This window comes from Podarcis pityusensis, assembly GCF_964106645.2.
Source record: "Podarcis pityusensis genome assembly, chromosome: 3".
Classification (NCBI taxonomy): domain Eukaryota; kingdom Metazoa; phylum Chordata; class Lepidosauria; order Squamata; family Lacertidae; genus Podarcis; species Podarcis pityusensis.
Window position 1 is genome coordinate 69,803,521 of NC_138026.1, and position 27,679 is coordinate 69,831,199.

The window sequence follows — 27,679 nt, forward strand, 5'->3', positions numbered from 1 at the left end:
TCAGCAAGCACTGGAAAGGGTAGAAATAACATACTTGCTGCCAGCACCCCTCCCTTGCCATTTAGCCTTCTGGCCGTGTGCATGGTGGCCACAAAGTCAACACGCAAGTGACATGACCAGCAGGCATGTGCCCACAACCCCATGGCATGCTCACTGAAAGCATGAGGGGGCTCACTGGAACACCACAGCAATGCCAGAGATCACTGACACTCCTAAGTGGCTGTGAGGGTGTGTAAGAGTACTCTGTGGACTGAAAGTATGGCATAAATTAGGGGTAGGGAACCTGTGACCCTCCTGAGGTTGGAGGACTGCCGGCTGCGATGGCTGGTGCCCATTAGGAATGGTTCTACGAGTGCAACACTGAGACTAAGCTGACAGCCAGTGCCACTTCCTGTACCTTCCTTGGAGGTTTTTAAGCAGAGGTTGGATGGTCTTGGATGCTTTAGCTGAGATTCCTGCATTGCAGGGGGCTGGACTAGATGACCCTTGCAGTTCATTCAAACTCTACTGTTCTATGATTGCGTAAGTCAATACGCAAGTGACAGGACCAGCATGTGTAAGTAAGAAGGTAGGCAGGTGGGAGCTGACTGAGGTTGGTGGGCGTTCACCCTCATGGTCCAGTCTCCCCTGACTACAGTTCCCATCTTCCCCTGACCGCTGGCCATGCTGGCTGGGGATGATGGAAGCTAGAGGACAGGACAGGCACCTCCAGGATAAAGGAATATGAAAACAGCTTTTGTCTTGCATATCCTCTGGAAAGTTTGAGAAGAGAGAGAAAGGGAATACCCTTCAGACTGGAGAATGAGTCAAGCATTTCACTGCTCCAGGCAAGTCATCCGGAGATGCTAAGGAGAAAGTGACAAGGATATTTCAAAATACCTTCCATTGTTTCATGATGCCATTAAGTGGCAGCCTGAGACTAAACAATGTGGGAAAGAGGTTTAACCTTCATTGTCAAATAAACAAAGAGATTTATCCTTCAGTGGATGTTTCCATGTCCTCATTGGCCAGTGAATCGCTCTCTTTTTTTGAACAGAGGGGCTGATGTGAGGCAAAAAAAAGCTACTGGACAAATGGATGTAGACAAAGAAAATGAAAAAGAATGCTCTGAAGGGCTTCTCCCAATCTTTTCTTTCTTTCTTTTTTTTAATTGACTCTGACTGTTCCACAACACAAAGCATCTGTTTCTAGCTATATATCTACTTGTGGAAAATGTTCTGAAAACTGCTAACTCCACCCCCACCCCCCGCTCCAATGTACAAGTGTTGATCACAAGGCACTGCAACAGGGCAGTTGCTTTTATCTGTATTCATTGGCACTTGATTTAAAAGCAGAGGCCAGGCACAGGTTCAGGCTGTATTTTATTTCAAATTTATGGTTACAGCAATGTGGTTTATATAGCAGAAGAGCTGACCCCACTTGGTCTGTTGGACAGGGACACTTCGCCTTCCTCTATATTCTCAGCTTATTTCCTTTCCCGAATTCCCTTGTTGGATGTAGAGCTTTTGTTCCTCAGGGGCAGGTGGTGCCACCTGTGGCCAGACCCACGGAGTCTGGTTCTACGGCCCCTTTCTCCCCTCAGTATGCACCTCCTCACTGCAGACTTTTCTCTGGCTACACAACACCACAGGAGTAACCAGTGTAATGCTACCCAGATGTTGTTGAACTGCAGTTCCCATCAGCCTCAGCCAGTGTTGTTCTGCTGGCAGGGGCTGATGGGAGTTGCAGTGTAGGTGAAAGCAAATTTATTTGTTGATTGGTTGGTTTATCGCATTTCTAGCCCACTTTGTTCTCTAAGGAGCTTGAGCATACACGGTTTCCCACCTGCTCCTCATTTAATCCCCACAACAACCCTGGGAGAACAGGGTTCAAATCCCCACTCGGACATGAAACTCACCTTGAGCCAGTCAGCACCTCACAGGCTCCTTCCACCCTGGCTTCTTCTCAGTGTTTAGGGTTTAGTACCCTAATTAAACAGGTGGATATGTAGCATATTTCCATGTGTGGCTTGTGGTCAGAGCAGTGGGAGATTCTCTCTCAACACATAGTACTAGCTGTACCTTTCTTGGCAGGATATATAGCTTGTTGTTAGGCTTGTGGTTGGGCTGAAGTGAGAGAGGGGGCAAAGGGAACAAGCAGAACAAAGGGAAATGTCAGAGAAGATGGGTGTGAGTTCAACTGAAAAGGCACTCTGCACATGGCCACATGTTTAATTAGGATACTAAACCCTAAACACTGTGGAAGCCCCCTGAATCAGTTCAGGGCCCAGATTCAGGTTGGATCAGTTCTTCTTCAAATCCTTGGTTCAGGTCCCAAATAGATATGTATATTTACCTCCATGGTGCTAACAGGGTGAGGGGAAGCTGAGAGATAGTGGTTTGCTAAAGCTACCTTAATTTCTGCAGAGGCAAAATTTGAACCAGGGGCTTACACCTTGCCCTACCCTAGATCTTGACAAAGTAAGGGCTCTATTGTGCCACAAATTCTGACTGTAAAAGACTTGAGCTTTTCTTTAATGCCTTAGGGATTGTTTTTTTCATAAAGCATAAACAAAACTTGCAAAGCACATGGATATGCACCTAGACCAGCAGTGACAAAATGTGTTTTCAGTTGTTTCCATCGGTCCGTCTTGTTTTCCATGATTACAATTCAGCCTCTCACACAATTCAAGGGCTGCATTGTTTTTTGTTTGACCTCGCATGACAGTTTTTAAAAACATACATAAACACACATATGAGAAAGTCTTTTGGCCACGAGGCTCCCATTCTCTGCGTTTAAATCAAAATCGTATGGAAAGCATATTTATTACAGAGAACTAGAACCTCTCAAGGAAAAAGAAATACTTATAGCAGATGTTTCCCCTTAAAAGAGAATGGATTAGAAAAGCCAGGAAGAGCTCATCTTGGCCCACATTAATCTCCAAATGGAGGACAATCCCTGTAGTGTTCACTGCATGAATCTAGATGTTCTCCCCATGCTTTCTACCACACCTTCTATAGTTTTTCTTTTAAAAAGTTTGCTAATGTTCCTAGCCCTCTTGACACGTTAAAGGGTAAGCTTAAATACTTACTCATTAAAGGAGAGGTTAAAGGTCTTTAGAGATAATTTTCAAAAGCAAAATTATGCCAAGTCACAGTGTTAGAATCAAAAGAGGTAGCTGCTAAGAAATTAACGTGGACTAACATGCACAGAATTTAGCCACTATGCCAAACAGATAGAATAGCAGAATTCTGTGGTGACTGAGTGAACAGGATTAACTGTAATTCTTTCTAATACTGAACTCAAGTTGTGAGTTTAGAAGCTAAACAGGGTCACCCGCAAACTGGAGTGAGGCATCTGTATGTTTACAGAAGAAGAAAAATCTAAAGAGGCAAAAAACAGGCCAAGGAGAACTTAAGAAGAGCCTGCCAATGGTCTATCTAGCCCAGCATCCTGATCTCACAGTGGCCAACCAGATGCCTGTGGGAAGGTGGCAAGCAGCACCTGAGTTCAACAGTTCTCCCCAGCGAGTGGTATTCAGATGCACAGTGCCTCTGGCAGTGGAGGTAGGACATAGTCATCATGGTCAGCAGTTATCAATAACTCCTCCATGATTTTTTGTCTAATCCTCTTTGAAAGCCATCCAAGCTGGTGGCCATCCTTACATCTTGTGGGAGCTAATTCTATCGTTTAACTTTGTGCTACGTGAAGAAGCACTTCGTTTTGTCTGTCCCAAATCTTCCAACATTCAGCATCATTGGGTGTCTCAAAGTTCCAGTATTATGAGAGAGGGGAAATTATTCCTATCCACTTTCTGCACACCATCTTATTCTCCTCTGTCAGGTCCCCACTTACTTATTCCTTCTCTCTGCTTCCTGTTCCTTAACCTGTTGCTGATTCATAATTCTTATTCCTTGACGACTCAGCTTAGTCAAGGCTCTTGGATGCGGTACTCTGTCAAAAGTTCTGCATCCGCAAGACTTGATCTTCGATATGATAACTTTATTCTTAATAATGTTTTCCATCAGTTTTCCCAGATGTTAAGCTAAGTGGCCTATGATTCTCCAAATACCCTCTGGATCCCATTTTTGAAATGGTTATTATTGGCCACTTCCCAGCCGTTGGATAGGTACACTGATCTTATGGTCAAGTTACATACTTTTATTAGAAGATAAGCAATTGCATATACAGTGGTACCTCTAGTTATGAACTTAATAGTTATGAACTTAATTCGTTCCGGAGGTCTGTTCTTAACCTGAAACTGTTCTTAACTAGAGGTGTGCTTTCGCTAATGGGGCCTCTTGCTACCGCTGCGCCACCAGCACACGATTTCCATTCTCATCCTGGGGCAAAGTTCTCAGCGAGGTAACTCTTCCAGGCTAGCGGAGTTTGTAACCTGAAGTGTTTGTAACCTGAGGCGTTTGTAACTCGAGGAACCACTGTATATGTTATTTAAAAATGCTCAGGTGGATGGCCACCCAGACCCAGTCAATAAGGCCCAGAACTTCATTTATTCTCACCACTATTTGCCTCACTTCCTCAGACTGCCTTCTCAAGAAAAGCAGGTTCAGGCACAGGGGTCCCACCTACATCTTTCAAAGTGAAGCCGGATGCACTTCTCTTGAAAGGTACCAAGCTGGAGAAGGGCATCCTAGAATGTTCCTAAAGGCATCAGCGGTTCAAAATTGAGACATAACCATTTATATGCTGCTTCGTTTTTTATAAGGCTAGCTTCTCTGGGTTTAACAGGCAAAGAATAATTTGCAGTTATTCCATTGCCTACTTTGTCAAGGATGTGATGAGTTGCCTGGTCCAAAATGACACATTTTGGCCAACTCCAGGAATTATAACAGGCTTGAGCGTTTATAGGTAGACTGCAGCTAGAAGCAGTGTGTGTGTGTGTATGTGTGTTGAATGTATTTGGCATTGCTTGCTGTCTTTCCAGTCTGCCACGCTAGTAAGAGCTCCACTCCAAGTTGGCTCGTGGAGGTTGCTAGAAAGTTGGAGTATTTTCAGACTGTTACTATGCCTTTACCTTACAAAGACAAAATAAGCCACTGGTCGGGACAAGAGGCAGGGACAGGGGGATAGCCCTGTGTAGTAAACACATGTTTTCCCCCCTCTAGAGACCCCAAGTTTTTTTTGAAAAGTGCCCACTTCCATAAATTCCCTAAAAAGTTGCCCAGTCAACCAAATCTAGGCCAGAACTAATTTGCAGAAACTTCCATATATATCCCTAAATCCCTCAGATTTGCACTGGAACTCCAAAACAGTAACATATGCTTTGGTCTTGAATAACTATTTCAAATACACCATGATATTGTTGTTGGAAAGCCACCTCAATCTATAAATGGAGGGCCCTCTTTAGAGATGTGGCACTCACAACAGTGTCCCACTGGGGGCAGGCAGAAGTTTGAAATATTTACAAGACATATATAGGGGGGAATGCACATTTTGTATCAAATACTGCTTAGCAGGCCCTTATTTACATTATTTCTCTTCTAAAAATAATAACAATAAACTGTTGGTCCATCCTAGAAGACTTCTGTGTTCAGTGTCACCTTTCCTTAATTTGTCTTACCTTAATGGCTTTAATAGATTTATAACCTAAACCTGATCACCACTGCATTTCATCCTTTTACGTTTGTGTCTCTGTGTGTGTTTTTATCCCAGAGAATGAAGAAATGAAGTTGGTTTGACATGAGTTGCTTTGTGGATTACACAAATTGCCTGGGGTCGTTGCCATTCCTGGAAGTGAGATTATCTCTGGTTTCTCACAATGTCATCTCTCCAAACATACTGCATGAGATAAAACTGAACACAGCCAGGGATTTTATTTAATTTTTTTTAAAAAAACCTTGCATTTGCAGACCAAAATTTAGCAGCTCAGTTCAACTAATCCTCAAAAAAGCTTAGGAGAACGTAGGAAAAAAGAAAACCCTTTAAACTCTGATAGTCCAAAAAAGAATAATAATAATATTTTTTTATTTATACCCCGCCCTCCCCAGCCAAGGCCGGGCTCAGAGCGGCTTACAAGCAATAATAAAAACAAGTTGAATGATTACAACTTAAAAACAAAATTAAAATACAACATTAAAATATTAAAATGTAGCCTCAACGCAGGAGGAGAAGGAAAGGAAAAAAGAAAGAGGGAGGGAATCAAATTGGCTCCAAGCCAAAGGCCAGGCGGAACAACTCTGTCTGACAGGCCCTGCGGAAAGAAATCAGATCCTGCAGGGCCCTGGTCTCATTAGGCAGAGTGTTCCACCAGGCCGGAGCCAGAGTTGAAAAGGCCCTGGCTCTGGTTGAAGCCAATCTAACTTCCTTAGGGCCCGGGACCACTAGGGTGTTGCTATTTATGGACCTTGAGGCTCTCCGTGGGGCATACCAGGAGGGGCGGTCTCGTAGGTACGAGGGTCCTAGGCCGTGAAGGGCTAGGAAGGAATAACTTTGCCTCATCTGGTCCACTGGCACCAACTCCAGAGGGCCCTGGGGGGTCCAGGCACCCACAAAAAAATTGCTGTGGGTGCTCAGTACCCACTCTGCGGGGACTTGGACATGACTTCCGGGTCCCATCTGAGGCCTTGGAAACCCTTGGAAGTGGTGTCCTAGGCCTCACAGAGCCTCCAATGCCACTTCTGGTTCCTTCCAGAGGCCGTGATGTCATGACATTAGGGCTGCTGGGCACCCATGATCTGGGGTCCAAGTAGTCTCCCCTGATGGTAAGAGGTACAACTGCTCTTAAGCATTGCATCCTGTTTTCACAGTGGCCAGCCCAAATCTTTGGTTGGGAAGCCTGAAAGTAGGACATAACAAGTTGGTGTGGGCAACTCCTCCTCTTCCTTGAGTTTGGAACAGGAAATAAGGGTGAATTTTGAGCAGGCCTCCTAGACAGGCTAAAGAGGTCCAGTTGCTTGAAAATGGGCAACATGACAGCTCCAGGTGAAGAGTGCAGCACTCATTAAAGTTATTTTGCCAGATGTAAAGCTGGATTGAGCAGAGCAGATGTGTTTTGTTTTGCAAGAAATGAAGGGTTTCTCCTTCCAAGATACACACTCCATTCTGTCCTGTATAACACAAGCCTTTCTACCCTGTATGCATCTACAAACATAACCTCTTGCTATGTAAGGCAGCTGAAGAGGATGCAATTAAATCCTCAGTGAGTTTAGAGGCAGATGGACACTTGTACCTTGCTGCGGCTTCATTGCACTTTTGTTGAAGTTAAACCATAACCATAACCCGAAGCAACCCCATTCCTATTTCATTCATTAATTAAGGATGTAAGCTATTCTCAGCAAGACAGACAGATTGTAGCCTCATTTCACTGGTCCTCCCCGCACCCCCAGTTCCCAGTCGTCAATTAGTCATTTAAAAATCTGTATTTATGCATTCTCTTGATAGCCTGGATACAGTGGTGCCTCGCAAGACGAATGCCTCGCAAGACAAAAAACTCGCTAGATGAAAGGGTTTTTGGTTTTTTGAGCTGCTTCGCAAGACGATTTCCCCTATGGGCTTGCTTCGCAAGACGGAAACGTCTTGCAAGTTTGTTTCCTTTTTCTTAACACCATTAATACAGTTGCGACTTGACTTCGAGGAGCAACTCATAGAACGCGGTGTGGTAGCCTTTTTTGAGGTTTTTAAAGACTTTGGTGATTTTTGAAGCTTTTCCAAAACTTTCCCGACACCGTGCTTCGCAAGACGAAAAAAATCGCAAGACGACAAAACTCGCGGAATGAATTAATTTCGTCTTGCGAGGCACCACTGTATTTAAAAAAAATCAAAGGAATAAAATCTATTAGTGAATCATAGAATAGTTGGAAGGGACCATGTGGGGCTTGAACTCAAGACCTTGAGATTGAGAGTTGCATGCTCTGCCAACTGAGCTATGGTTTTTATTATGTTTCCACACACACACACACACACACACACACACACAAAATAATTCTCACCAGAAATGTTTTGAGATGTTCTCCCCCATTGCTGTTGTGATTACAGGATGCTAGACTAGATGGACCTTTGGCCTGATCCAGTGGGGCTCTTACTAGGTTCTTACATTTTATCGTTTCACCGGTCCTGCCCTTTGCAGCCTCTTCTTTGCTGCTTTTGTCTGTGTGTCCCCATATGTTTAAGCAGAGGCCAAATGTATATTTCAATAGTCAAATGTTTTTGCACTAAGCCCCACCAATCCTACCATGTCGTGCTTCTTTCTTTCACTACTTTTAATATTTAATATTTAAGCACAGGCCGTAGCTCAGTGGTAGAGCACATAAAGATACAGGAAGACTCCAGGTTCAGCTCCCTGGTATCTCTGGTTAAAATGATTTGGTAGCAGGTATGAAAGGTCTCTGCCACAGACGCAAGTGCCACTGTCATTCAGAGAAATAGACAATGCTGGGCTCGGCAAATAGTCTAGCCTGCTAAAATACAGCTATCTTTGTGCCCATTTTTTTTTTATCTGATAGCTGCTTGTGCAGATGTGCACAATATCTGTTTTCTTTGGGTTTTGCATGTGCCTGTCCATTTTTCAAACGCTTTAACCCAGAGATGCTTTTGCAGTTCCTTGTTTCTCCTTTTTTGTTCAGATTTTGCGTAACTTTGCAAATTTGGCAGGGTATAGAAGCAGCGCATGACAGTGTGGGCATTTAGCATCGATTAAAATAAACAAGTAAGACAGAAGCACCAGTTGGAAGAAGTTAGTATATATTCTGAACCCAAGTACATGTTCAAAAATATTTGGATCCATTTACATGTTCATTACAAAACAACAACATGTGGACCATATAGCTCTATCACAATTGTGTATGAAGGGAATGGTGCGCTTTCTGATGCACACAGAAAACTAGCAGATCAGGGAAAAGGCAACACTAGAGCCCTTATGTCTAACATGATAATTTGTGCTGGATGTTTTGCTTTTATTCTTATAGTATTTTAAAGGTCGTGCATACTGTTCTCACAAGGTGGAATGCACTCCAATTTTGATTTATTTTAAAAGTGACAATGACCACTGTGGTATAGAAGTTTCCCTGAAAAAAGGTGTCTTGATTGTTTTCCTTGTTTAGTCATTAGAGCATGAGACTCTTAATCTCAGGGTTGTGGGTTTGAGCTCCATGTTGGGCAAAAGATTCCTGCATGGAAGAGGATTTGGACTAGATGACCGTTGTGGTCCTTTCCAACTCTACAGTTCTATGATTCTATATGCACAATCTGATAAATTCCTTCCAGCTTCCAACATCACACTTTGCCTGGACTTTTTGGATACAAAATATATGCTCTGCTATTGAGCTATAGCCCCTTCCCAATACTCACTGCACCATTATAAAGTGTTTTTTTTATTTTTATCTTCTATCCATTTCCCCTATCTATCCACCACAGATTGTAAAAGCATTTGGAGAAAGTCTACCATGATGTCCTTTACAGCATTCCACAAAGTGTGAGCATGAAGCAAAATGGTCTTATTTATTCAGTGAGTTACGTGGGTTTCACAGTGCAGCAAAATTCCTAATAATTTGAACTGCACTAGAGGACGAAGTGGATAACGATCTCCCTCTACTGGCAAGAGTCCATGCATTTGGTCATGTCATCTGTGCACACAAATTTTGCTAGGCACATTATTTCCTGAGGCAAAGCAGTTTTAAAATCAGTATCTGTGACTGCCAAGATAATAAAAAACACATTGTCTCAAATGTTAAGTTGTTAAGCACAAGTGTAGGGTGGAGAGGAGATTAAAAAAGAAAAACTTGATTCAAAGATTATGTATTTGTCGGCTTCCTTTTACAAACTGGAGTCCCTCAAAATGATTTGTTTACAATCTGGACAAATCTGAAGTATCTTTCACTGTTTCACTGAATAAAACCTTATTGGTAAAAGGGGTGGCCATAATAAACCCCTATTTCAAACAATAATTTTATTCGGAGAAAAGAAGCAATTAAATTGGTTGCAAGAGGGAAGGAAATGGGATTCTGTTGTTATAACTTCAGAATATTCAGAAAGATGCAAGTTTCCACTGTTCCTTGTTATATTGTCAAATTCCTTTATTCTGTGCATTTATTCCACACCTTTCTTCCGTCGTGGAACTCAAGGCATGGGCTTCACAAGACAGTCTCCCATCCAGACAGTGTCCAGACCCAGACTTCCTTGGCATCAGCTGCATCATGTGCCCTCATGCATACAGCAAACAGCTTGCAGAACCTATTTACTAAACTTCCCCTAATAAAGCGGGTGATGGTGTGTCAAACGGTCCAAAAAGAAAGCTAAAAGAAAACAGTGTTGGGCTACAATCTTATTAAAGAGATTCTGTAAGCCAAACCCATTTTCTAAGTATGGTACTGCAGCAGCACCTGCTGGTAAAGTTAGAGAGTTACAGTTTGACATTTAATAATAGAAAGCTATGTTCTGGAGGTGGGGACTCTCTTCCAGGGAATATTCAGCATAGGTTGGGATGTTCCATTTGCCAGCTCTGCCTCCTAGCAGATGGTGGCAGCAGAGACATCACCTTGCCAACAAAGGTCTGTATAGTTAAAGCTATGGTTTTCGCAGTAGTGATGTGTGGAAGTGAGAGCCGGACCATAAAGAAGGCTGATCGCTGAAGAATTGATGCTTTTGAATTATGGTGTTGGAGGAGACTCTTGAGAGTCCCATGGACTGCAAGAAGATCAAACCTATCCATTCTTACAGAAATCAGCCCTGAGTGCTCACTGGAAGGACAGATCCTGAAGCTGAGGCTCCAATACTTTGGCCACCTCATGAGAAGAGAAGACTCCCTGGAAAAGACCCTGATGCTGGGAAAGATGGAGGGCACAAGAAGAAGGGGACGACAGAGGACAAGATGGTTGGACAGTGTTCTCGAAGCTCCGAACATGAGTTTGACCAAACTGCGGGAGGCTGTGGAAGACAGGAGTGCCTGGCGTGCTCTGGTCCATGGGGTCACGAGGAGTTGGACACGACTAAATGACTAAACAAGAAGACGACAACCAGACTGCCACTCAGTTACAGGAACACCCTGATTAACTACTTGGGTAAAGGGCTACTTTTCTGTATTCACCCAGAATTGCAGCTTTATAGGCATAACTGCACAACATGTAAACCTCACATTTGATCTCCAGTCAACAGAACCCCCTTCCCTATTAAAGCCACACTTCTCTTGGAATCGCATGCAATGACATAAAATGAGGCCTGAATTTATATGCCGGGTATAATCACAGCACCTGTCAACTCCCTCCACTGCAAAGCCCTCGTAAAGCTGCAATCCCATTAAGTTACCTGTGAGTAAATATGCATAGGACCAGACTGCACAATAACACTAGAAATAAGGTGATTTTCTTTTCACACTCAAGCTTTTGCAAGTGAAATGGTTTTATGGAGAATCCATTGGGATTCAAAAATTCAGTCAATCCGAGTTAGATGTTGCAAATGGAGTTCTTCCAGTTATATCACATTTATTATGGGGAAAGAAAAGTCAGAGACTAGTATGAAGATGCACGCAGAGGGGAACCAGTGGCTGTGGCTTTCAGGGATGATTGCAGGACCAGCATAGGCTGCAGGTATACTGAAGAATTGGCTTCCTTGCTACAGTTGGGGAGGTAAGGAAAGGTCTGAGTCCACAGAAATGGGAATTGTTAGTGTTCTTGTGGCCCAATATGACTTTGTAGGTGCTGCTCCCAAAGCATATCACAGCTAGACTGTCTTTAGTTGCAATAAGATGCAAGAGGCACAAGGGTCTCACATGTTTTCACTTGGAGATTTGTCCATCTGTATCACTTCCACTGTAAGATGAAGATTTAGCCATTGGCTCGAATTCTGTTTGACAGCTCATATATGCACTTGCCATAATTTGCTTAAATTAAACTCTAGTGTTTTCTTTATGTGAGGGTAGAATAATGCAGCTTCTAGGTAACCCATTCATAGAGCTCAATGTGTGTAGAAGACTATAAGCATGCATAAAGGCCCATGCAGCAGTCTCCTTTACAGGAATGAGTGAGGAAAAAATTGAGGATGTAGAAGCTTAGATTAATAGGTGTGCTATTTTACAAGATCAACACTGAAGAGTAGAACTGGTGAAAACAAAGAAATCGGGTAAAGTTTTAACACTACTAATTCCATTAAATTATAAACATTTGGCTTCTGATATATCTTCAACCATCTAATTCTTCCTTCTCTAACCCCACATATTATCAGGGGCATAAAGCAGGGGTGTAGCATGGGGGTGCTGCTGGGAAGGAATAAAGATGTTTCTGTGGATATTGTGGTATAATGAACACCTCAGACACATATTTAAGGCCCTTGTGGGGCCTTTAAACGTATTAAATCATGTAGCAGAGTAACTTCATAGATTTTATTTCGAGAGCAAAGTTCAGATTTCCAATCAAATACTGCAGTACAAAAAAGGAAAGCCAGTTACAGCAATATTAGAAAACAATTTCATTATCCGTTATTAATACATCCTACAGAAGTAGCAAACAATTGGATACTTCCCATTTGAAGACAAATACACATATATTAAACACACTTAACCACAAACCTGATATCCTATACATTTGGTGCAATGCATCTTTCCAGGGTATTTTGTTTTCCCTTTTTCCACTTTCGGAGGACAAAAACCATGAAAGCTAACCCACTGTTCTTAGCAGCTGACATGCATTAGGAATCCTCACGTTGTAATGAACAAACATTTGCAAAATCGGCTGTTAGGAAGACTAAAACGAATTGCCTTTTACTCAAGGTTTTGGTAGGCTACAATATACGCAACAGCATTTAATTCAAACACAGGGCAATATTCAATGGTGCCCATCCTCAAGACAAACAGATTTGCACTCCACAACAGGACTCCCCCTTTTGCACACCAACCTGATATTCTGTAGAGTGGCAACACCCCAGGTGAGATTTGCAAGGGCTGCAAGTGGAAGAAGAGGAAGAGGAATTCTGCTCATAGTCTATAAAATGCTCAGAGAATGCTGTTATTTTGGACTTTCCCTCTGAATTATGTGCACCTTGAAACTCACTCGAAAGAGTAAGCAGCAAATCACATGTTATCAAAAGGAACCGGTTGTAATCCCATACTGATGTTTTGTAAGGGATTGTATTCTTTCAGAACACTGGGTAAAGGATTCCTGTTTTTGAAGAACAAGTGAGCATTTCACCAAATTAAGCAAACATTGAGCTAAGAACTTTCTTTTGATGAGCTTGAATATTTTAAGTGGTGGAGCAATTAGCAAACAAACTGCTAGAAGTTACTACAAAAATGATCAAGGAATAACAGTGTTCTTTCTTTAATGATCTTGTGCAAGATTTTGCTCTACTTTTTGCAAGCTGCATATCTCGAAGATACGTTTTCCCAGTTTATCACGTTCCAGATAGCTTTGAGATAGTCGGGTCTAACATTTTTATACTGGAGATAATATGCATGCTCCCATACATCAATTCCTAGAAGGGGAACAAGACCTAGAAAAGAAGAGAAATATTTATTTTTATTTCCTGCACACAAGTAGGTTTTGATAAGAGGAAACAAGTAGATTTCTTATCCAATCAGCTATGCAAGGGAAAGCAGGGGGTCCTTCTTCCTTTGCTCTGGTGAGCAGAACTGCTGGTGTCTGCTTTCATCTACCACATAGCAAAAATTGTACTTTCAATTGTAGACAAGCTCCAGCTAGAGAAACTCACCTGTAGTCCCTTGAAGAGGATCCTGATTGGAACAGGCAGTCACCTGCAGTCGACCCTGTTCTTTATTAAAACCGAGCCATCCCCATCCTGAGCCTTGGACTCCAACTGAAAGAGTTGTCAACTTCTCCTTGAAGTTCGCAAAGGAGCCAAAATCACGCTTAATAGCTTCCATTAGCTCCCCTTAATAAATAGAAATAATAATAACAATTCACACACAGAGCACACTTCATTAGCTTTCCATTTGATGTTCCAAAAAACCATTCATATTAATTCAGAAGTAAGGATAGGTACAGATGTAAATCTTACAATCATCAATAGAATGGAAGTCGGTTGCAGGATCACCAGTCCTTCATTTGCCAGTCTCAACCATAGGTAAGCGGTACCTCAGCACCAACATTAACAGTTAACCCTAACATGCTTCCCTCTTAACCAGTCTCTGATAAACAGTCTGAAGCTGTTTAACAGGGAACTCCAATTAATGATAACCAGTTAACACGGATGATGTTAGAATACTTCCTGTGGCTACAGGAAGGGTGGGAGAAAAGCAAGGGCTGACTGGTGGGAGTGTGCGATCCTACAGCTTGCTGATAAGTGTGTAACTGTGGTTAAGAAATCACCAGCACCAGACCTGGATGTAGATCTTTGCCTCGTCTCCGAATTCTACAGCATTTGGTACATTTCAGTTTGTACACTGAGTGCTGCAATGACTAATCAGCTGTGTCCCATAATGTATTCTGATTTTCCCTTTGAAAAGTATCTTATCATCTATAATGATCACAACCACTACCTAACACCACAACGCAGTATTACATCTAGACAGCTGTCCAGAGAACTAAGGGAACAGCAGATAACAGTGTGAAGCTCATGTGGGCAACAGCCTGTCCACAAGCTAAAGTGCAAACACCCTTGCCATTTGGAAGAGGCTTAAGAGAGGACACGCCTACCATTACACTTTTCGAAGTATTCTGCTTCCAAATGTCACATTTACTGCCATAAGTAACACACAGCCATTCATGCATTACATTCATCGTTTTACAGGTTGTGGTTCATCTGGAGGAGACAAACTGCAAGCCTAGTTTGGATGACACACTAAAACAAACCATAATGTAGCTCACAGCAGCGGCCACAAACTGTTCTCTGGGAAGCTGCATGCTCTCACTAAGCCATGGTTTGCCTTAACATTACATGCCAACTGAGCACTGTGTGCTTCAAACTTTTAAAAAAGCTTTTGATAAAGTGCCTCATTGGCATTATATGCTGCTTGGAGGCTTCCCATAGTTATTAGGCTAGCCACTGCTAGGACAGAATGCTGGACAATAAAAAAAAATTGTGAGGCAGCAGCGTGGGAGAAGGCCTTTTCTGTGGTGACTCCCAATTTCTGAAATACCTTTTCATCTGAGGTATGTCTGACCCCATCTCTGTATCCTTTTCAAAGGAGGGAAGGTTATCAAGATGCAAGCTTTCTGCCCAGGTCTTTAGTGGAAGAGAATGCAATCTGATGTTCCCTACTGTTGTTGACCTTGAATGCTATTTAAGATGTTTTCATTATTGGCTTCATGATAAGCATTACACACTTTATTTGCTGTCTTATGCTGTCTATCATCTACACTAGAACACAGTCTAAAGATGCTATAATAAATGATACATTAGCATTTGGTCTGATCGAGCGGGGCTTTTCAAATGTCCTGTGTAACATTAAAATGCTTTGATTACAAACCTTTTGGTTCTCCTCCACCATTAGGAGAAAGGTTTGTCCAGAAGATAGTGTGATTAATGTGACCTCCACCATTGAACTTCAGAGCCGGCTGAAGAGACACCTGAGCAGTCACATCACCTGCAAAGAACAGAGAATTAAGTGCAACATCTACAGTAAGCCTTAGCAGAGAACAAATTATTCCTTACCCCAGGAGTCCACTTAGTTAAGAGTGTTAATTTCAATCAATGAATTGCAGCTTAGAAAAGAAAGTAAAAATACAAATAATGGATTAGGATCAAGACTAGCTGTTCCAGCAAAAGCTCCCAGATGGAGGAAAAAAGTGTATGAAGGAAATTTTCACTGATTCTTCTACTGTCTCCCCCCCTCCCAATTATCTTTCATGCTGTTCCTGAAAATTTCCACTTCTCCTGAGTAGTTGTTCAGGGAGTCACAGGGAGAAAGAGGAATTGACCAAACTTCCTCCTCTACTTCCTCTGACATGAACTGAATTCTGCCTACCATAACTCTGGATATTTTAAGAGTTGTGCCTTAACATATACACTAGTCTATATAAATCCACAACCTTTATACATATTTTGTGAGTGTGAATGTGTGTACACACATACACACACCTTAAGCAAGGATCCCAAAATTTTGGCTTGTATGCATAGTCTGCCACTATTCAGTTGCCACCAACCATTCCTCAAAGTCTCTTGGAACACATAGACCATGGGTAGGCAAACTAAGGCCCGGGGCCCGGATCCGGCCCAATCACCTTCTAAATCCGGCCTACAGATGGTCTGGGAATCAGCGTGTTTTTACATGAGTAGAATGTGTCCTTTTATTTAAAATGCATCTCTGGTTTATTTGTGGGGCATAGGAATTCATTCATTCCCCCCCCCAAAAAAAATATAGTCCGGCCCCCCACAAGGTCTGAGGGACAGTGGACTGGCCCCGCTGCTGAAAAAGTTTGCTGACCCCTGACAGACAAATCAAGAGAGCAGGTCCATCTCCATTCATTTGCCTGGGGACTCTCAGGCAAGAAACTACCAGTTTCTCCCTTTTTAAAGGAGGATATGGCAATACTAAAAATGCTTCTTCCTCCAGCCCAATTTATTTCCTTCTTTAGCATGCCCCCTTAAATGAGTTCATATTACAATGAAGATGTGAGGAATGGCAGCACTGACCCTTGAATTCCTTACATAAAACTGCTGAGCCCAAATTTCTACGCCTACTCCCATAGGCTGGGGAACAACACTTCAGAAATACTCCTTAATTCAGGCAAACTGTGACATGTGCTTCCCAACAGAATAAATATGCTGTAGGTGATCCTCAAGTCCAACTATGCTGCATCATTATGCTCCCTTCCAAACGAGTTGAGAAATTTGTACTTTCTGTGCTCTGGAGCTTCTGCAAAAGCTACAACTCCTCTTTCCCAAGTCTTGCTTGGATTCCTCCAGTGCTGCTGAGCCCGGGACATCAAACTAGCTCCAAGGGGCTACAGCTACCACTTCCCTGTCCCAGATGCGAGAAAGGGGCAGAAGAGTTTAAAATGAGAATGAGAGTACTTCTAGGCAGTATGAAAGCAGACACAAGGGACGCCCTCTTTCATCTGCCTACCCCTCAAGCACAGTCCTAACAAAGAACTCTACAATTCCATAATTCCTGAGAACTGCTGCTGGTGAGTCCCTTCTGTGCCATGCAGCCAGGATAGAGGAGAAGTCAGCAGCAGCATGCAGGAGTGTTGAACAAGGGGGGGGGGGGGGAATAAGCCTCAGAAATTTTCCATGCCAGGGAAGCAAGCAAGGATGCAGCTAAACTAGTTCTTGACATTCCCATTCTTTTTCTTGAATGTTAGATTATGTAAAGTGTGCATGCAGAGAATAGTGACGGAGGGCAAAAAGCTCACTGAAGACGACTGGATCTTCAGGGGCAGAAGTTGTGTTGGCTTTACTGCACTGAGAAGCATAGATAAAAAGCCTACAGACAGGCTCACTACAATTAGCCAGGCCACAATTAGGCTCACTAGAACTAGGACAACTAACATATAGGCATGTGTCTGATTAATATGTAATCCATAACACAAGTAAATCTGAACTGCTAAAGTTACAAATACTTGTTTAAAATACTTATACTCCATCCTAGCAGCTAATTTAAAATCTAAAGTAATAAACTTTAAAACAATTTAAAATTAGCAAGAAAGCCCAACCAAATCATGTTAACAAGCAGCCAGAAGAAAGAAAGTTTTCAGCTTCTTTAAAAAATACACACCCCAAAGGCAAGGCACCCTGAGTAAGGTCCTATTCCTTGTTGTCACCTGTCTTATATTGGAAGATGGGGGCACTTCAGAGATGGTTTTAATATTGCTTTTTGCACTGAAGTATATTGGACATATTTTTGAACTAATATTTACACAACAAAAATGTGTATGTACTTTATCAAGTTTAGGTTTCCTCTTTTTTAAAATTCAGAGTTTAAGATTCTGGAAACTGACAACTGTTTCATTTGATTTTTCAAAAGAGCCTTCCTGCATTACATTGCAACAGAATGCTCCTCTGATGGGAGAGCTGTTGTGCAACTCAACACAAACTGAGATTCAGTGTCACTTTAAACAACAAATCTGCTTTGCACCCACTGAGTGCAGATTTTCTGCTTCATGTAGTTTGAGTAGAATACTCTTGTACATTGGACTAGGTATCTATTGACAGCACTCAGAAAGTGCTCTTGGATACAGCCTAAAAAGAAAGGGAGTAAACAGCCAATTTGCTTATCTTGAAGCCACCAGCCAAAAGGCATTCCTGTCTCTGCACAATCATTAACTCTCATAGCAACAGTTATTTTCCTCCTTTCTTTCTCCGTAAAGCTTGCGAGGAAAATTACGGACAAAAACTGTGTAGAGCCCTGAAGTTGTATACATACACTGTAGAAAAAATAAAAACTTGAATTGCCTTTTTGAATACTTGACAATGTTGTTTTGAAAATGCATTGAACAGTGCAATCCTATATATAATTCCACAGAAGTAAATCCCAGTGATTTCAACCAGCTTTACTCCCTAGTAAATAGGTACAGGATTGCAACCAATGTAACTTGACATCCAACAGTTTACAGCTCTATTGAAACAACATGGGCATTGTGGAGGGACAATAAGATACAGTGGTAACTCTGGATACGTACACCTCTGGTTGCATATCCTTCGGGTTACGCATGCAGCAAACCCGGAAGTATTTTTCCGGGTTTCGCCACGTGCGCATGCGCAGAAGCACTCTACCGCGCCATGCGCAAAACAGACACCTCCAATTGTGAATTCCTCGGGACTTCCGGGGAGGTGCCTCCGGTAATGGCGGAATTCCTCTGACCGGGAGGAATCTGCTCCGTGGGAATCTGGGTCTGGCCGCCACGGCGAAGGCGGAGACCCGCTAAAATCACAGGCGGGAGAAGCCTGTGAACGTGGGATTCGGCGGGCACCTTTTGCGCCTCCCCCACTCGTGGGGAACCCCGGTTTTTGGGGCTCCAGAGCGACGTGGGGTGAGCGGTGCGGTGCATCGAATCGTCTGCTTCTTCCACGGAGCGAAGCCGCATAGCTGTTGCCGGAGAGCGCTGACCTTTTCCTGTGGACAATTTGACTTTAAAGCAATTACCCGCGAGTAGAGCGGAAGCGGAAGAATTGGATTTCTAAATGTTTAATTTGGTACCGTAACGGGGAGGTTCAAAACAGGAAGTCCGCCTTCCCCTTTTGTAAATAGACTGAGGCAATGAAGTTGCAAGCTGGAGTCCTAGAAAGCCTTTTGTAAAAGATTAAATTTCCATCGATAAAGAACATTAAACCCCCTCTTGGAGGCAGGAGAAGAGAGGGGGAAGTTGCGGATTGAGTATGCCTGTGGGAGAGAGCGAAGAAATTTAAAACACCGCCGCTCTGACCCTGGAAACGGGCTGCTAGCAGGACTGACGTCTTTTGGAATGTTCATTGACAGCGCTTAGAACGTTCATTGACAGCTAGTTAAACAAGAGAAATACATTGTTTCTACTGTCTCCGGCTGCTTTAAAAAGGAGTAAAAGTAACTGAAAATTGAAACTAATTTGAAACTAATTTTTGATTGTTTAAAAGAGGATTCTATTGACTATTACAAATAGAAACTGTTTCCCCCTAGTGGAAGCCTTTGAAACCGGTTGCTTTACAAGAGCTGGGCTAGGGGAATTTCCAGCTGCAAGTTAAAAACCGTGAGACTCTGGGACTGACCTTGAATCTTTTAAGTGTTATGGTAAATGGAAGAGGAAAAACAGACCAGTCAACTGCTGACAAAACATTAAGGGCTGGGAGGACTTGGCAACAATTCAGGAGAGGTCCACCATCAGGCCCCCCTGCTCCTTCTGTTGCTGCCTTTGTACCAGTATATTTAAAACCAAGAGGAATGTCGACAGAAGAGGCTTTAGTGGCTGCATTATATAAGATAAATGACTCACTGGATCAGCTTAACAGGAAAATGGACACGATAAATGTGAAAGTGGATGTTTCAATTACTAAAATTAACTTAAATACATAAAGTATAAATAATACCAATACAGAAACCACCCAGAAATTGATACAGGAACCTACTTTGATACGGCACACTGCGGAGGAAGCCAGGGAAAAAGCTGTTGTTGCTGAATGTAAAGTAACACAACTGGAGAGAAAGAGAAAGAGAGCCCCAGCCCTACAGAGGCAATTTGATGAACATAAGTTGACGCTTGTTATGACTGAACTTAAAGAAAAACAGACAAATTTGAGGATTAGAGTTCACCTTTGGTGGACATGCCCAAGGATTAAGACACTTTGGGAGATGATTCATAACGAAATGAAAAAGGTATTTAAATATACCCTTTTGAAGAAACCAGAGGCCTTTCTCCTGGGCATGGTCGGCCAATTGGTGTTAAAGAAGGATAGAACTTTTTTCACGTATGCAACAATAGCAGCAAGAATACTCATTGTGAAGTACTGGAAGACACAAGATTTATCTATTCGGGAAGAATGGCAGATGAAGTTGATGGACTATATGGAATTGGCGGAAACGACTGGCAGAAATCCGAGACCAGGGAGAAGAGTCGGTGGAAGAAGACTGGAAAAAGTTTAAGACTATTTATAGAAATACTGTAAAAATAATGAATGTTAGAAAAATGTTGGAATAAAGTTATATGGCTTTAGTAGAAATGCTATAAGGAATCAAGTTTAAATAGATTAATGGAGTATTAAAGGGAAAAATAAGGTTAGAATATGTTAAGATAATTATAGGATAGAAAACAGAGGAAGATGGAAAGGAATTGCTGAAACAATTAACAGAAGTGGAATACAAAAAGGGAGGTGTGAGGAGGTCGTGGAAATAAGGGAATGAAAGATAAGATAGTGAAATTGTTTTGGGTTTTAAACGGTTTGTGTCTTGTTTTGTTAGTCTTATGTGTGTTTTTTCTGTTTTGTTGTGTTTAAACGGTTGGAAAATTAATAAATATTATTTTTTAAAAATAAATAAATTGTGAATTCCTCGGAATCCGACCGGAGCTCCGGAATGGATCCCGTGAGCAATCGGAGGTACCACTGTACTCAAATCTGAACACAACAAATAATCTCAAATGTCCAGCCCAAGATGGGCAATCCTACAGCTCCATTCTACTGCCTTTCAAAGCAACCTATTACATTGCTGAACTCATTCAGACAGCCACATATACAGCAAGTCAACATGTGTTGCAATTCTTCAGTGTTTGCCTCTCAGCAGCTTCCCCTTGTATCATAGGTGTTTTAGTGTGAGAATGTGACACTACAGCAGTTTGGAAGAAAAACCATTATTTCTAACCTTATATATTTCTTTATCATTTCTCAGCCTTATGCCTCCTTATAAGGCTCTGAAATACTAACTTGACTCAGCAGAAATGCACCACATTTTAAAACAGCCTATAGCTCTTGAGTTTAAAATTAGTATCACAAAGTTCCATGGACTTCCCATTTAATCACATTAGTATTAATGCAAAACTCTGGAGATTTCATTAAAATCTCAACGTTTGATAAGAAATTACATTTTAAATGTAACTACAAGGTATAAGCGTTGCTTTAGATACAGCATAGTTTCAGCCACAAAGAACAATGCAATTCAGCCTTAACTCTAAAATTCAACAGAAAATAGTTGGGAGGTACAAATTCTGATCCTCATATGCCTTTCTTGTGCAACTACTAGTTGGACAAGGTGACAGCTGTAATATAATGGTACTCCTAATGTACCAATAAAGATGACTACAGTAATAAGTTTTAGTACAGACATATTTCTAGTTACAAGGCTTCAAATCTCATAACTATTAATTCTGAGATCCTACGCCATGCGTCTGAAATGCTTTCTGGAGCTTAAGGTGTAAACTATAGCCCCCCTGCACTGCAGCTGGCCACTTTAGGAAAACATGGCCTCTGTCTCAAATAAGTACTGCACTAACTTTAGCCCAAGAGACAACATGTGAGCACACACTGACAGACATGTAACACAGATATACAGTTACCCATACCTTTTGCCAAGGCCTCTTTGTATTTTTCTTCAGCAACATTCAGATTATTTACATACGCAGCATGATGTTTACTGTGGTGAAGTTGCATAATTTCTGCACTTATGTGAGGTTGCAGGGCCCCATAATCATAAGGCAGGTCAGGAAGAGTATGCTTTTGTCTAGATGCCAGACACCCAAGAGGTGCAATCAGTTTACTGCTATTTCTGGAAGAGAAGAAAACAAAATAAAAAATGTAGGATTCTTATCTTGCTATATTATGTGACCAGCCAAATTCTTTATAATTTCTTCTTTTAGAATGTTAACTTATCCTCACAGCTATCTTCATCACCACTAGCCCCACTTAACTGAACCGAGGCTGAAAGGGCCTTGAACTTAAGTATCCCACAAGCAGACATCTCAATCACAATATCCTTGAACGCGCTGGCTCTCAGTTACAACTGCTGTTATCCTAACATAGAGGAAAACAAACAGAAGCACCAATGGCAAATTGTTGAAATACATTTGGTGGGGTGGAGACTGAAACAGAGAGAAAAGGAGCAAGCAATGGTGTAATGGATTGCCAAACCCTCCCCACCCCCCTTTTATTTTTACTGTTTTTGCCAAGTGCATAAAGGCTGGATGTGCACAAGTTAAATGCATGTAAATTCACACTTACTGTACATGCCTGAACTGAAATATTTAATAATAATAATAAATTTTATTTATATCCTGCCCTCCCCAGCCGAAGCCGGGCTCAGGGCGGCTAACAACAATCAAATAATCAAACAATGAAATAATCCAACATTCTAAAAACATTTCATTATAAAAATTAATTAAAATCAAATTAATGGCAACCGTTAAGCAAATTCTGTGCAGGTTGCCAGAGGAGGGAGTCAGGCTGCGTCCTGACCAAAGGCCTGGTGGAACAACTCTGTCTTGCAGGCCCTGCGGAAAGATGTCAGGTCCCGCAGGGCCGTAGTCTCTTGTGACAGAGCGTTCCACCAGATTGGAGCCGCAGCCGAGAAAGCCCTGGCTCTAGTTGAGGCCAGCCTAACCTCTCTGAGGCCTGGGACCTTCAGGATGTTTTTATTTGCAGACCGTAGGTTCCTCTGTGGGGCATACCAGGAGAGGCGGTCCCATAGGTACGAGGATCCTAGGCCGTATAGGGCTTTAAAGGTTAAAACCAGCACCTTAAACCTGATCCTGTACTCCACCGGGAGCCAGTGCAGCTGGTATAGTACTGGATGAATGTGATCTCGCAGCAAAGACCCCATAAGGAGTCTCGCCGCGGCATTCTGCACCCACTGGAGTTTCTGGGTCAGTCTCAAGGGCAGCCCCACGTAGAACGAGTTACAATAATCCAGTCTGGAGGTGACCGTCGCGTAGATCACAGTGGCTAGGTCAGGGCGAGATAAGGGGCCAACTGCTTAGCTTGGCGGAGATGAAAAAATGCCGCCTTTGTTATAGCTGTAATCTGCGCCTCCATAGAGAGGGAGGTATCGAAGATTACACCCAAACTCTTAACGGACGGTGCTGGCACTAATTGCACCCCCGCAAGAGATGGGAGTTGCCCCCTCAATCCCATATCATCCCGTCCCAGCCAGAGGACCTCTGTCTTCGAAGGATTTAACTTCAACCGGCTCCCACGTAACCATCCAGCCACAGCTTCCAAACATCTGGTCAGTGTGTCTGGGGCCGAGTCAGGATGGCCATCCATCAACAAATAGAGTTGGGTGTCATCGGCATACTGATGGCAACCCAGCCCAAAACTCTGGACAAGCTGGGCACATAAAGATGTTAAAAAGCATCGGGGAGAGTATCGCACCCTGAGGCACTTCACACACCAAGGAGTGGCGCGATGACAATTCCCCCCCAAGTGCCACCCTCTGTCCCCGACCAGAGAGAAACGAGCGCAGCCATTGAAGGACTGTGCCCCGAATCCCCACGTCGGCAAGGCGGTGGTCCAGGAGTTCGTGATCGACCATGTCGAAGGCTGATGACAGGTCTAGAAGAATCAGCAGCCCCGACCGGCCTCGATCCAGCTGCCTGCGGAGATCATCTGTTAGGGCGATCAGAGCCGTCTTGGTCCCATGACCAGCGCGGAAGCCAGACTGGAATGGATCCAGAGCCAATGTTTCATCCAGAAACCTACCAAGCTGTTCCGCAACCACTCTCTCAATCACCTTACCCAGGAATGGAAGATTCGAAATCGGACGGTAATTGGATAGATCTAAGGGATCTAATGATGTTTTCTTTAAGAGCGGGCGCACCACTGCCTCCTTCAGTTCCCCTGGGAATATCCCGGTGCCAAGGGACAAATTGATGATATCCCCCAGGAGGGCCCGCACCTCGTCTGGACACGCTCTAATCAGCCAAGACGGGCACGGGTCAAGGGGACAGGTGGTGGGCTTTCCAGCTCGGAGGAGTCTGTCCACATCGGCTGGGGATATCCGGTCAAAGTGGTCCAATACTGGACCCGAGGACAGTCAAGGGGCCTCCAGTTCCTTTATTGTATCCAAATTGGCAGGGAGGTCATGGCGGAGCAACATGACCTTCTCCGCAAAAAAGCTCGCAAATGCCTCACAGCCGTGTGTCAGATTGTTATTTAAATTTGGCTGTCCTTCAAGGGACGTTAAAGACCTAATTATACTAAATAATTGCGCCGGGCGAGAGCTAGCGGATGCAATGGAGGCCAAGAAGTAAGACTTCTTAGCGGCCTTCACTGCCATCTCATAGGTTTTCATAAAAACCCTATAAGATGTTCTTGAGGCTCCGTCACGAGCACCCCGCCATACTCGCTCTAGCCGTCTGAGGTCCCGCTTCATTTTCCGAAGCTCCTCGGTAAACCAGGGAGCCCGGTTTCTGCGGGGGCGCAGAGGCCGCTTAGGTGCGATCTCATCGATGGCTGCCAGGAGCTGGATATTCCAGCCCTCAACAAGCTCAGTCAATGAGTCGCCAGGGGGAGCAAGGTCCCGCAAGGCCTGACGGAATCTATCAGGGTCCATCAGCCTCTGCGGGCGAGCCCAAATCGGCTCGCCACCTAAGCAGGGTGGGGGTGGAAAGTCAATCCTGGCTTTCAGTGTGTAGTGATCAGACCATGGCACCTTCATCGAAGGAGACATGATCACATCTATACCGGCGCCAAAGATCAAATCCAGCGTGTGGCCTGCTTGATGTGTGGGTCCCGAAACAAACTGGGAGAGCCCTAGTGTCGCCATGGAAAACACCAGGTCCAGAGCCTGTGAGGAGCGAGTGGCATCAGCATGGATGTTGAAGTCCCCCAATACCAATAGGTTAGGGAACTCCAAGGCCCAGCCGGCCACTGCCTCCAGCAGGCCTGACAGGGTGGCTGCTGGTGCGCTAGGTGGCCGGTACACCAGCCAGACAGCCAAGCTCACCTCAGAGCCCCACATCAGGCAACACATTCAATGCCGGGGATCGATGGCGATGGTAGAGCCCTGAAAGAACAATCTTCCCGGATTAATAATGCCACCCCTCCCTCCTGGCCCACAGTCCGTGACTGGTGGAGGAGGGGGGGTGACAGACACACACACACACACACACCCCAGGTGGGCAGTGGATAGCCAAGTAGGAGCAACACTTGCAGAAACATTTCATCAGTAACACCGCTGTGTTGACAAGAGAATCTGGCTAACTAGGTCACATAGTTCTTCTAGAGAGAACACAAGAATTTCTACTTAACAGCTTACCCCTTCAACATAAAGCATCACTGGGATCATATTTAAAACTCACTTCACTTGTTTGTCTTGTGGAGCAACTCTTTTTAACCTTTTCAGTACAGTATCTCAAACTGGAGATAACTGCATTGCCCTTTCACCAGATAAGGCTGCGTTTATACATAAATTAGTTACAGAAGAACAAGAGTATGTAAACTCCCCACAAAAAAATTGGCAAATTAAGTTAATGCAATATGCAGAGATTGCCAAATTAACAGGCAGACTCAGAAATCAGGCAGTAACAAATTTTAAAATGAATGGGAAATTTTTTTTGCATATATGTCAAAGCATATGTTGATACATCAGCAGGATTCAAAAAAAACATTGCAATATTATAATAATAGATAAAAACAGATATGAACGGAGGGAAATATGACTAGGACATGCATGAAATAACAATAAAATAATGGAACCATGGAGAGGGAAGTCAAGGGATTGTAGAAATCCTACATTTCACTATTGTATTGATTCTATAAACAGTATGTAAAATGATACAGTTGATTTTAATTATTATTTTTTCTTAATGATTGCTGTTTTAAGATGTTTGTTATAATAAAAACTAATAAAACATATATATTTTTGAGAGTATGTAAACTCACCCTGCAAGTTATACAAAACCCTGAATAACAGGGAATCAGCTTCTTGGTCACACAGTCACTCCTAGAGCAGCTACGGGCTCTCATTTCACATCCCCAACAGATGGGGGAAACGTTTTAATATTCTTTAACAAATCTAAATTACAAGCTGCCGCTGACAAACAGAACGGGCTTAAACGATGAGCCCTTAATGCGAAAGGTGTAAGAGTTCAAACTTACCGGGAAACTCTTTTTCCTAATCCCAGCTATAAATGACTTCACTTCCCCAAGAAGTTTATGATCCTTCTACAGTTCCCCACTCAATGTTAGCTTCACAACAACCCCGTGAGGTAGGCCGAGAGTGTGCAGCTTGCCCAAAGCAAGCGGCCCAGTGAGCTCCACGGCTGGAAAGGAAGCTTTGCCCGAGTCCTCGTGCAATAATAAGCCAACCAAGCACCACGTTCAGCGCATATTATGGGGCTGCCACTTTTATCCATTTAGCGGGTGAACTCCTGCATGAGCCGCAGATTCCTGGCTCGAAATGGGGTCCGCTTCCCCCTCGTTCCCATGACTCCACGGCGCCAAGTCTCGCCCTTCCCTTGTTCACCTCCCTCGTCTGTCCCGCCCGCTGCTCCGCCTCTCCTTTGCCCCGAGAGGGCCCACCACGCCGTGCCCTTGGCCAGAGGCAGCTCAAGGGCTTCCGAGAGACCCCTCCGCCGGACTCTCACCTGCAGCCGCCCGGGGAAACCAGCCGGCAGAGCAGCATCATGGAGACGCCGCTTGGAGCAGGAGCAGGAGCAGCAGGAAAAGCGCCAAAGGACACGGCCGCGCTCTGCGCCCCAGTAGCCCCGCTCGCCTCGCCGTCTGGCGGCCTCGTTCCGCGAAACGCCTGCGCGGCCCCTCCTCTCCCGGCTGCCGCGGACTGGGGCGGGGAGACGCCTCTCCGCCCGCCAATAATGAAGAAGCGGCGGGCCGAGGCGTTGACGCGGGCGAGGCAAGGGCAACTTGGCCTCGGCGTGCTATGAAATGAAGCGGCCTTCGCGACAACGCTGCGTCTGCTGCACAGCTCTGGCCTTGGCTCCTAAGGGGGCCGCCGGGACAGCCTGCTTTCTTCGGACAGGCTTGCGAGCGACGGCGCTGCGGCGGCGGGCCTCTTCCATTAGGAGCAGCGCGGGAATTTCCATAAAAGCGCCTTTGGATGTTGCGAAACCAAAGCAGCATGCGTATCCATGCAAAATTTGAATTCTCTTACTGCACATTTAAAACCAGTACTTGGGCCGCTGAGAGGTGGTCTGCTCACGATTGACATATCTCCACAGTCTCTTGTCAAATAGCTGATACCCCCCCCCCCCTTTTTAGGGGCTCCTACTCCATGCACAGCACCCAGCGGCTAATAATACCGCTTAGAAGAATACAAACTACATAAGTACACTCCATGAAAAACTCCTCTAACACTTGTTGCAGTCAATTCTTCATCGCTGGCTGTCAGAAAGTGCAATTGTTTACCTTTTTAACTTATTAATGGCTGTTTTTTTAA

General features: G+C 43.7%; 1 protein-coding gene and 1 long non-coding RNA gene across 2 annotated transcripts; one reads left to right on the forward strand and one right to left on the reverse strand.

Moving 5' to 3' along the window:
• Positions 1-6,230: 6,230 nt before the first annotated feature.
• Positions 6,231-12,734, forward strand: LOC308473943. Its single transcript, XR_013984423.1, has 2 exons — positions 6,231-6,701; positions 9,352-12,734. It is a non-coding gene; the product is annotated as an uncharacterized lncRNA (long non-coding RNA).
• SOD2 (superoxide dismutase 2) lies at positions 12,297-27,036 on the reverse strand. The gene is made up of 5 exons (XM_080999815.1): positions 26,871-27,036; positions 21,852-22,054; positions 15,353-15,469; positions 13,636-13,815; positions 12,297-13,416 (listed from the first exon to the last, which is right to left on the reverse strand). The coding sequence occupies exons 1-5, from the start codon at positions 26,909-26,911 to the stop codon at positions 13,271-13,273; spliced, it is 687 nt and encodes a 228-aa protein (XP_080855941.1). The 5' UTR covers positions 26,912-27,036; the 3' UTR covers positions 12,297-13,270.
• Positions 27,037-27,679: the final 643 nt, after the last annotated feature.

What these genes read in the sequence shown, in the direction of transcription:
- SOD2 (XM_080999815.1), bottom strand. Translation starts at nt 26,911, where the DNA reads ATGATGCTGCTCTGCCGGCTGGTTTCCCCGGGCGGCTGCAG. An exon ending in GTTTCCCCGGGCGGCTGCAG is followed by an intron (nt 22,055 to 26,870) that starts GTGAGAGTCCGG and finishes CTTCTCTTCCAG; the next exon opens with AAATAGCAGTAAACTGATTG. An exon ending in TCCTCTTCAAGGGACTACAG is followed by an intron (nt 13,417 to 13,635) that starts GTGAGTTTCTCT and finishes CTTCTTTTCTAG; the next exon opens with GTCTTGTTCCCCTTCTAGGA.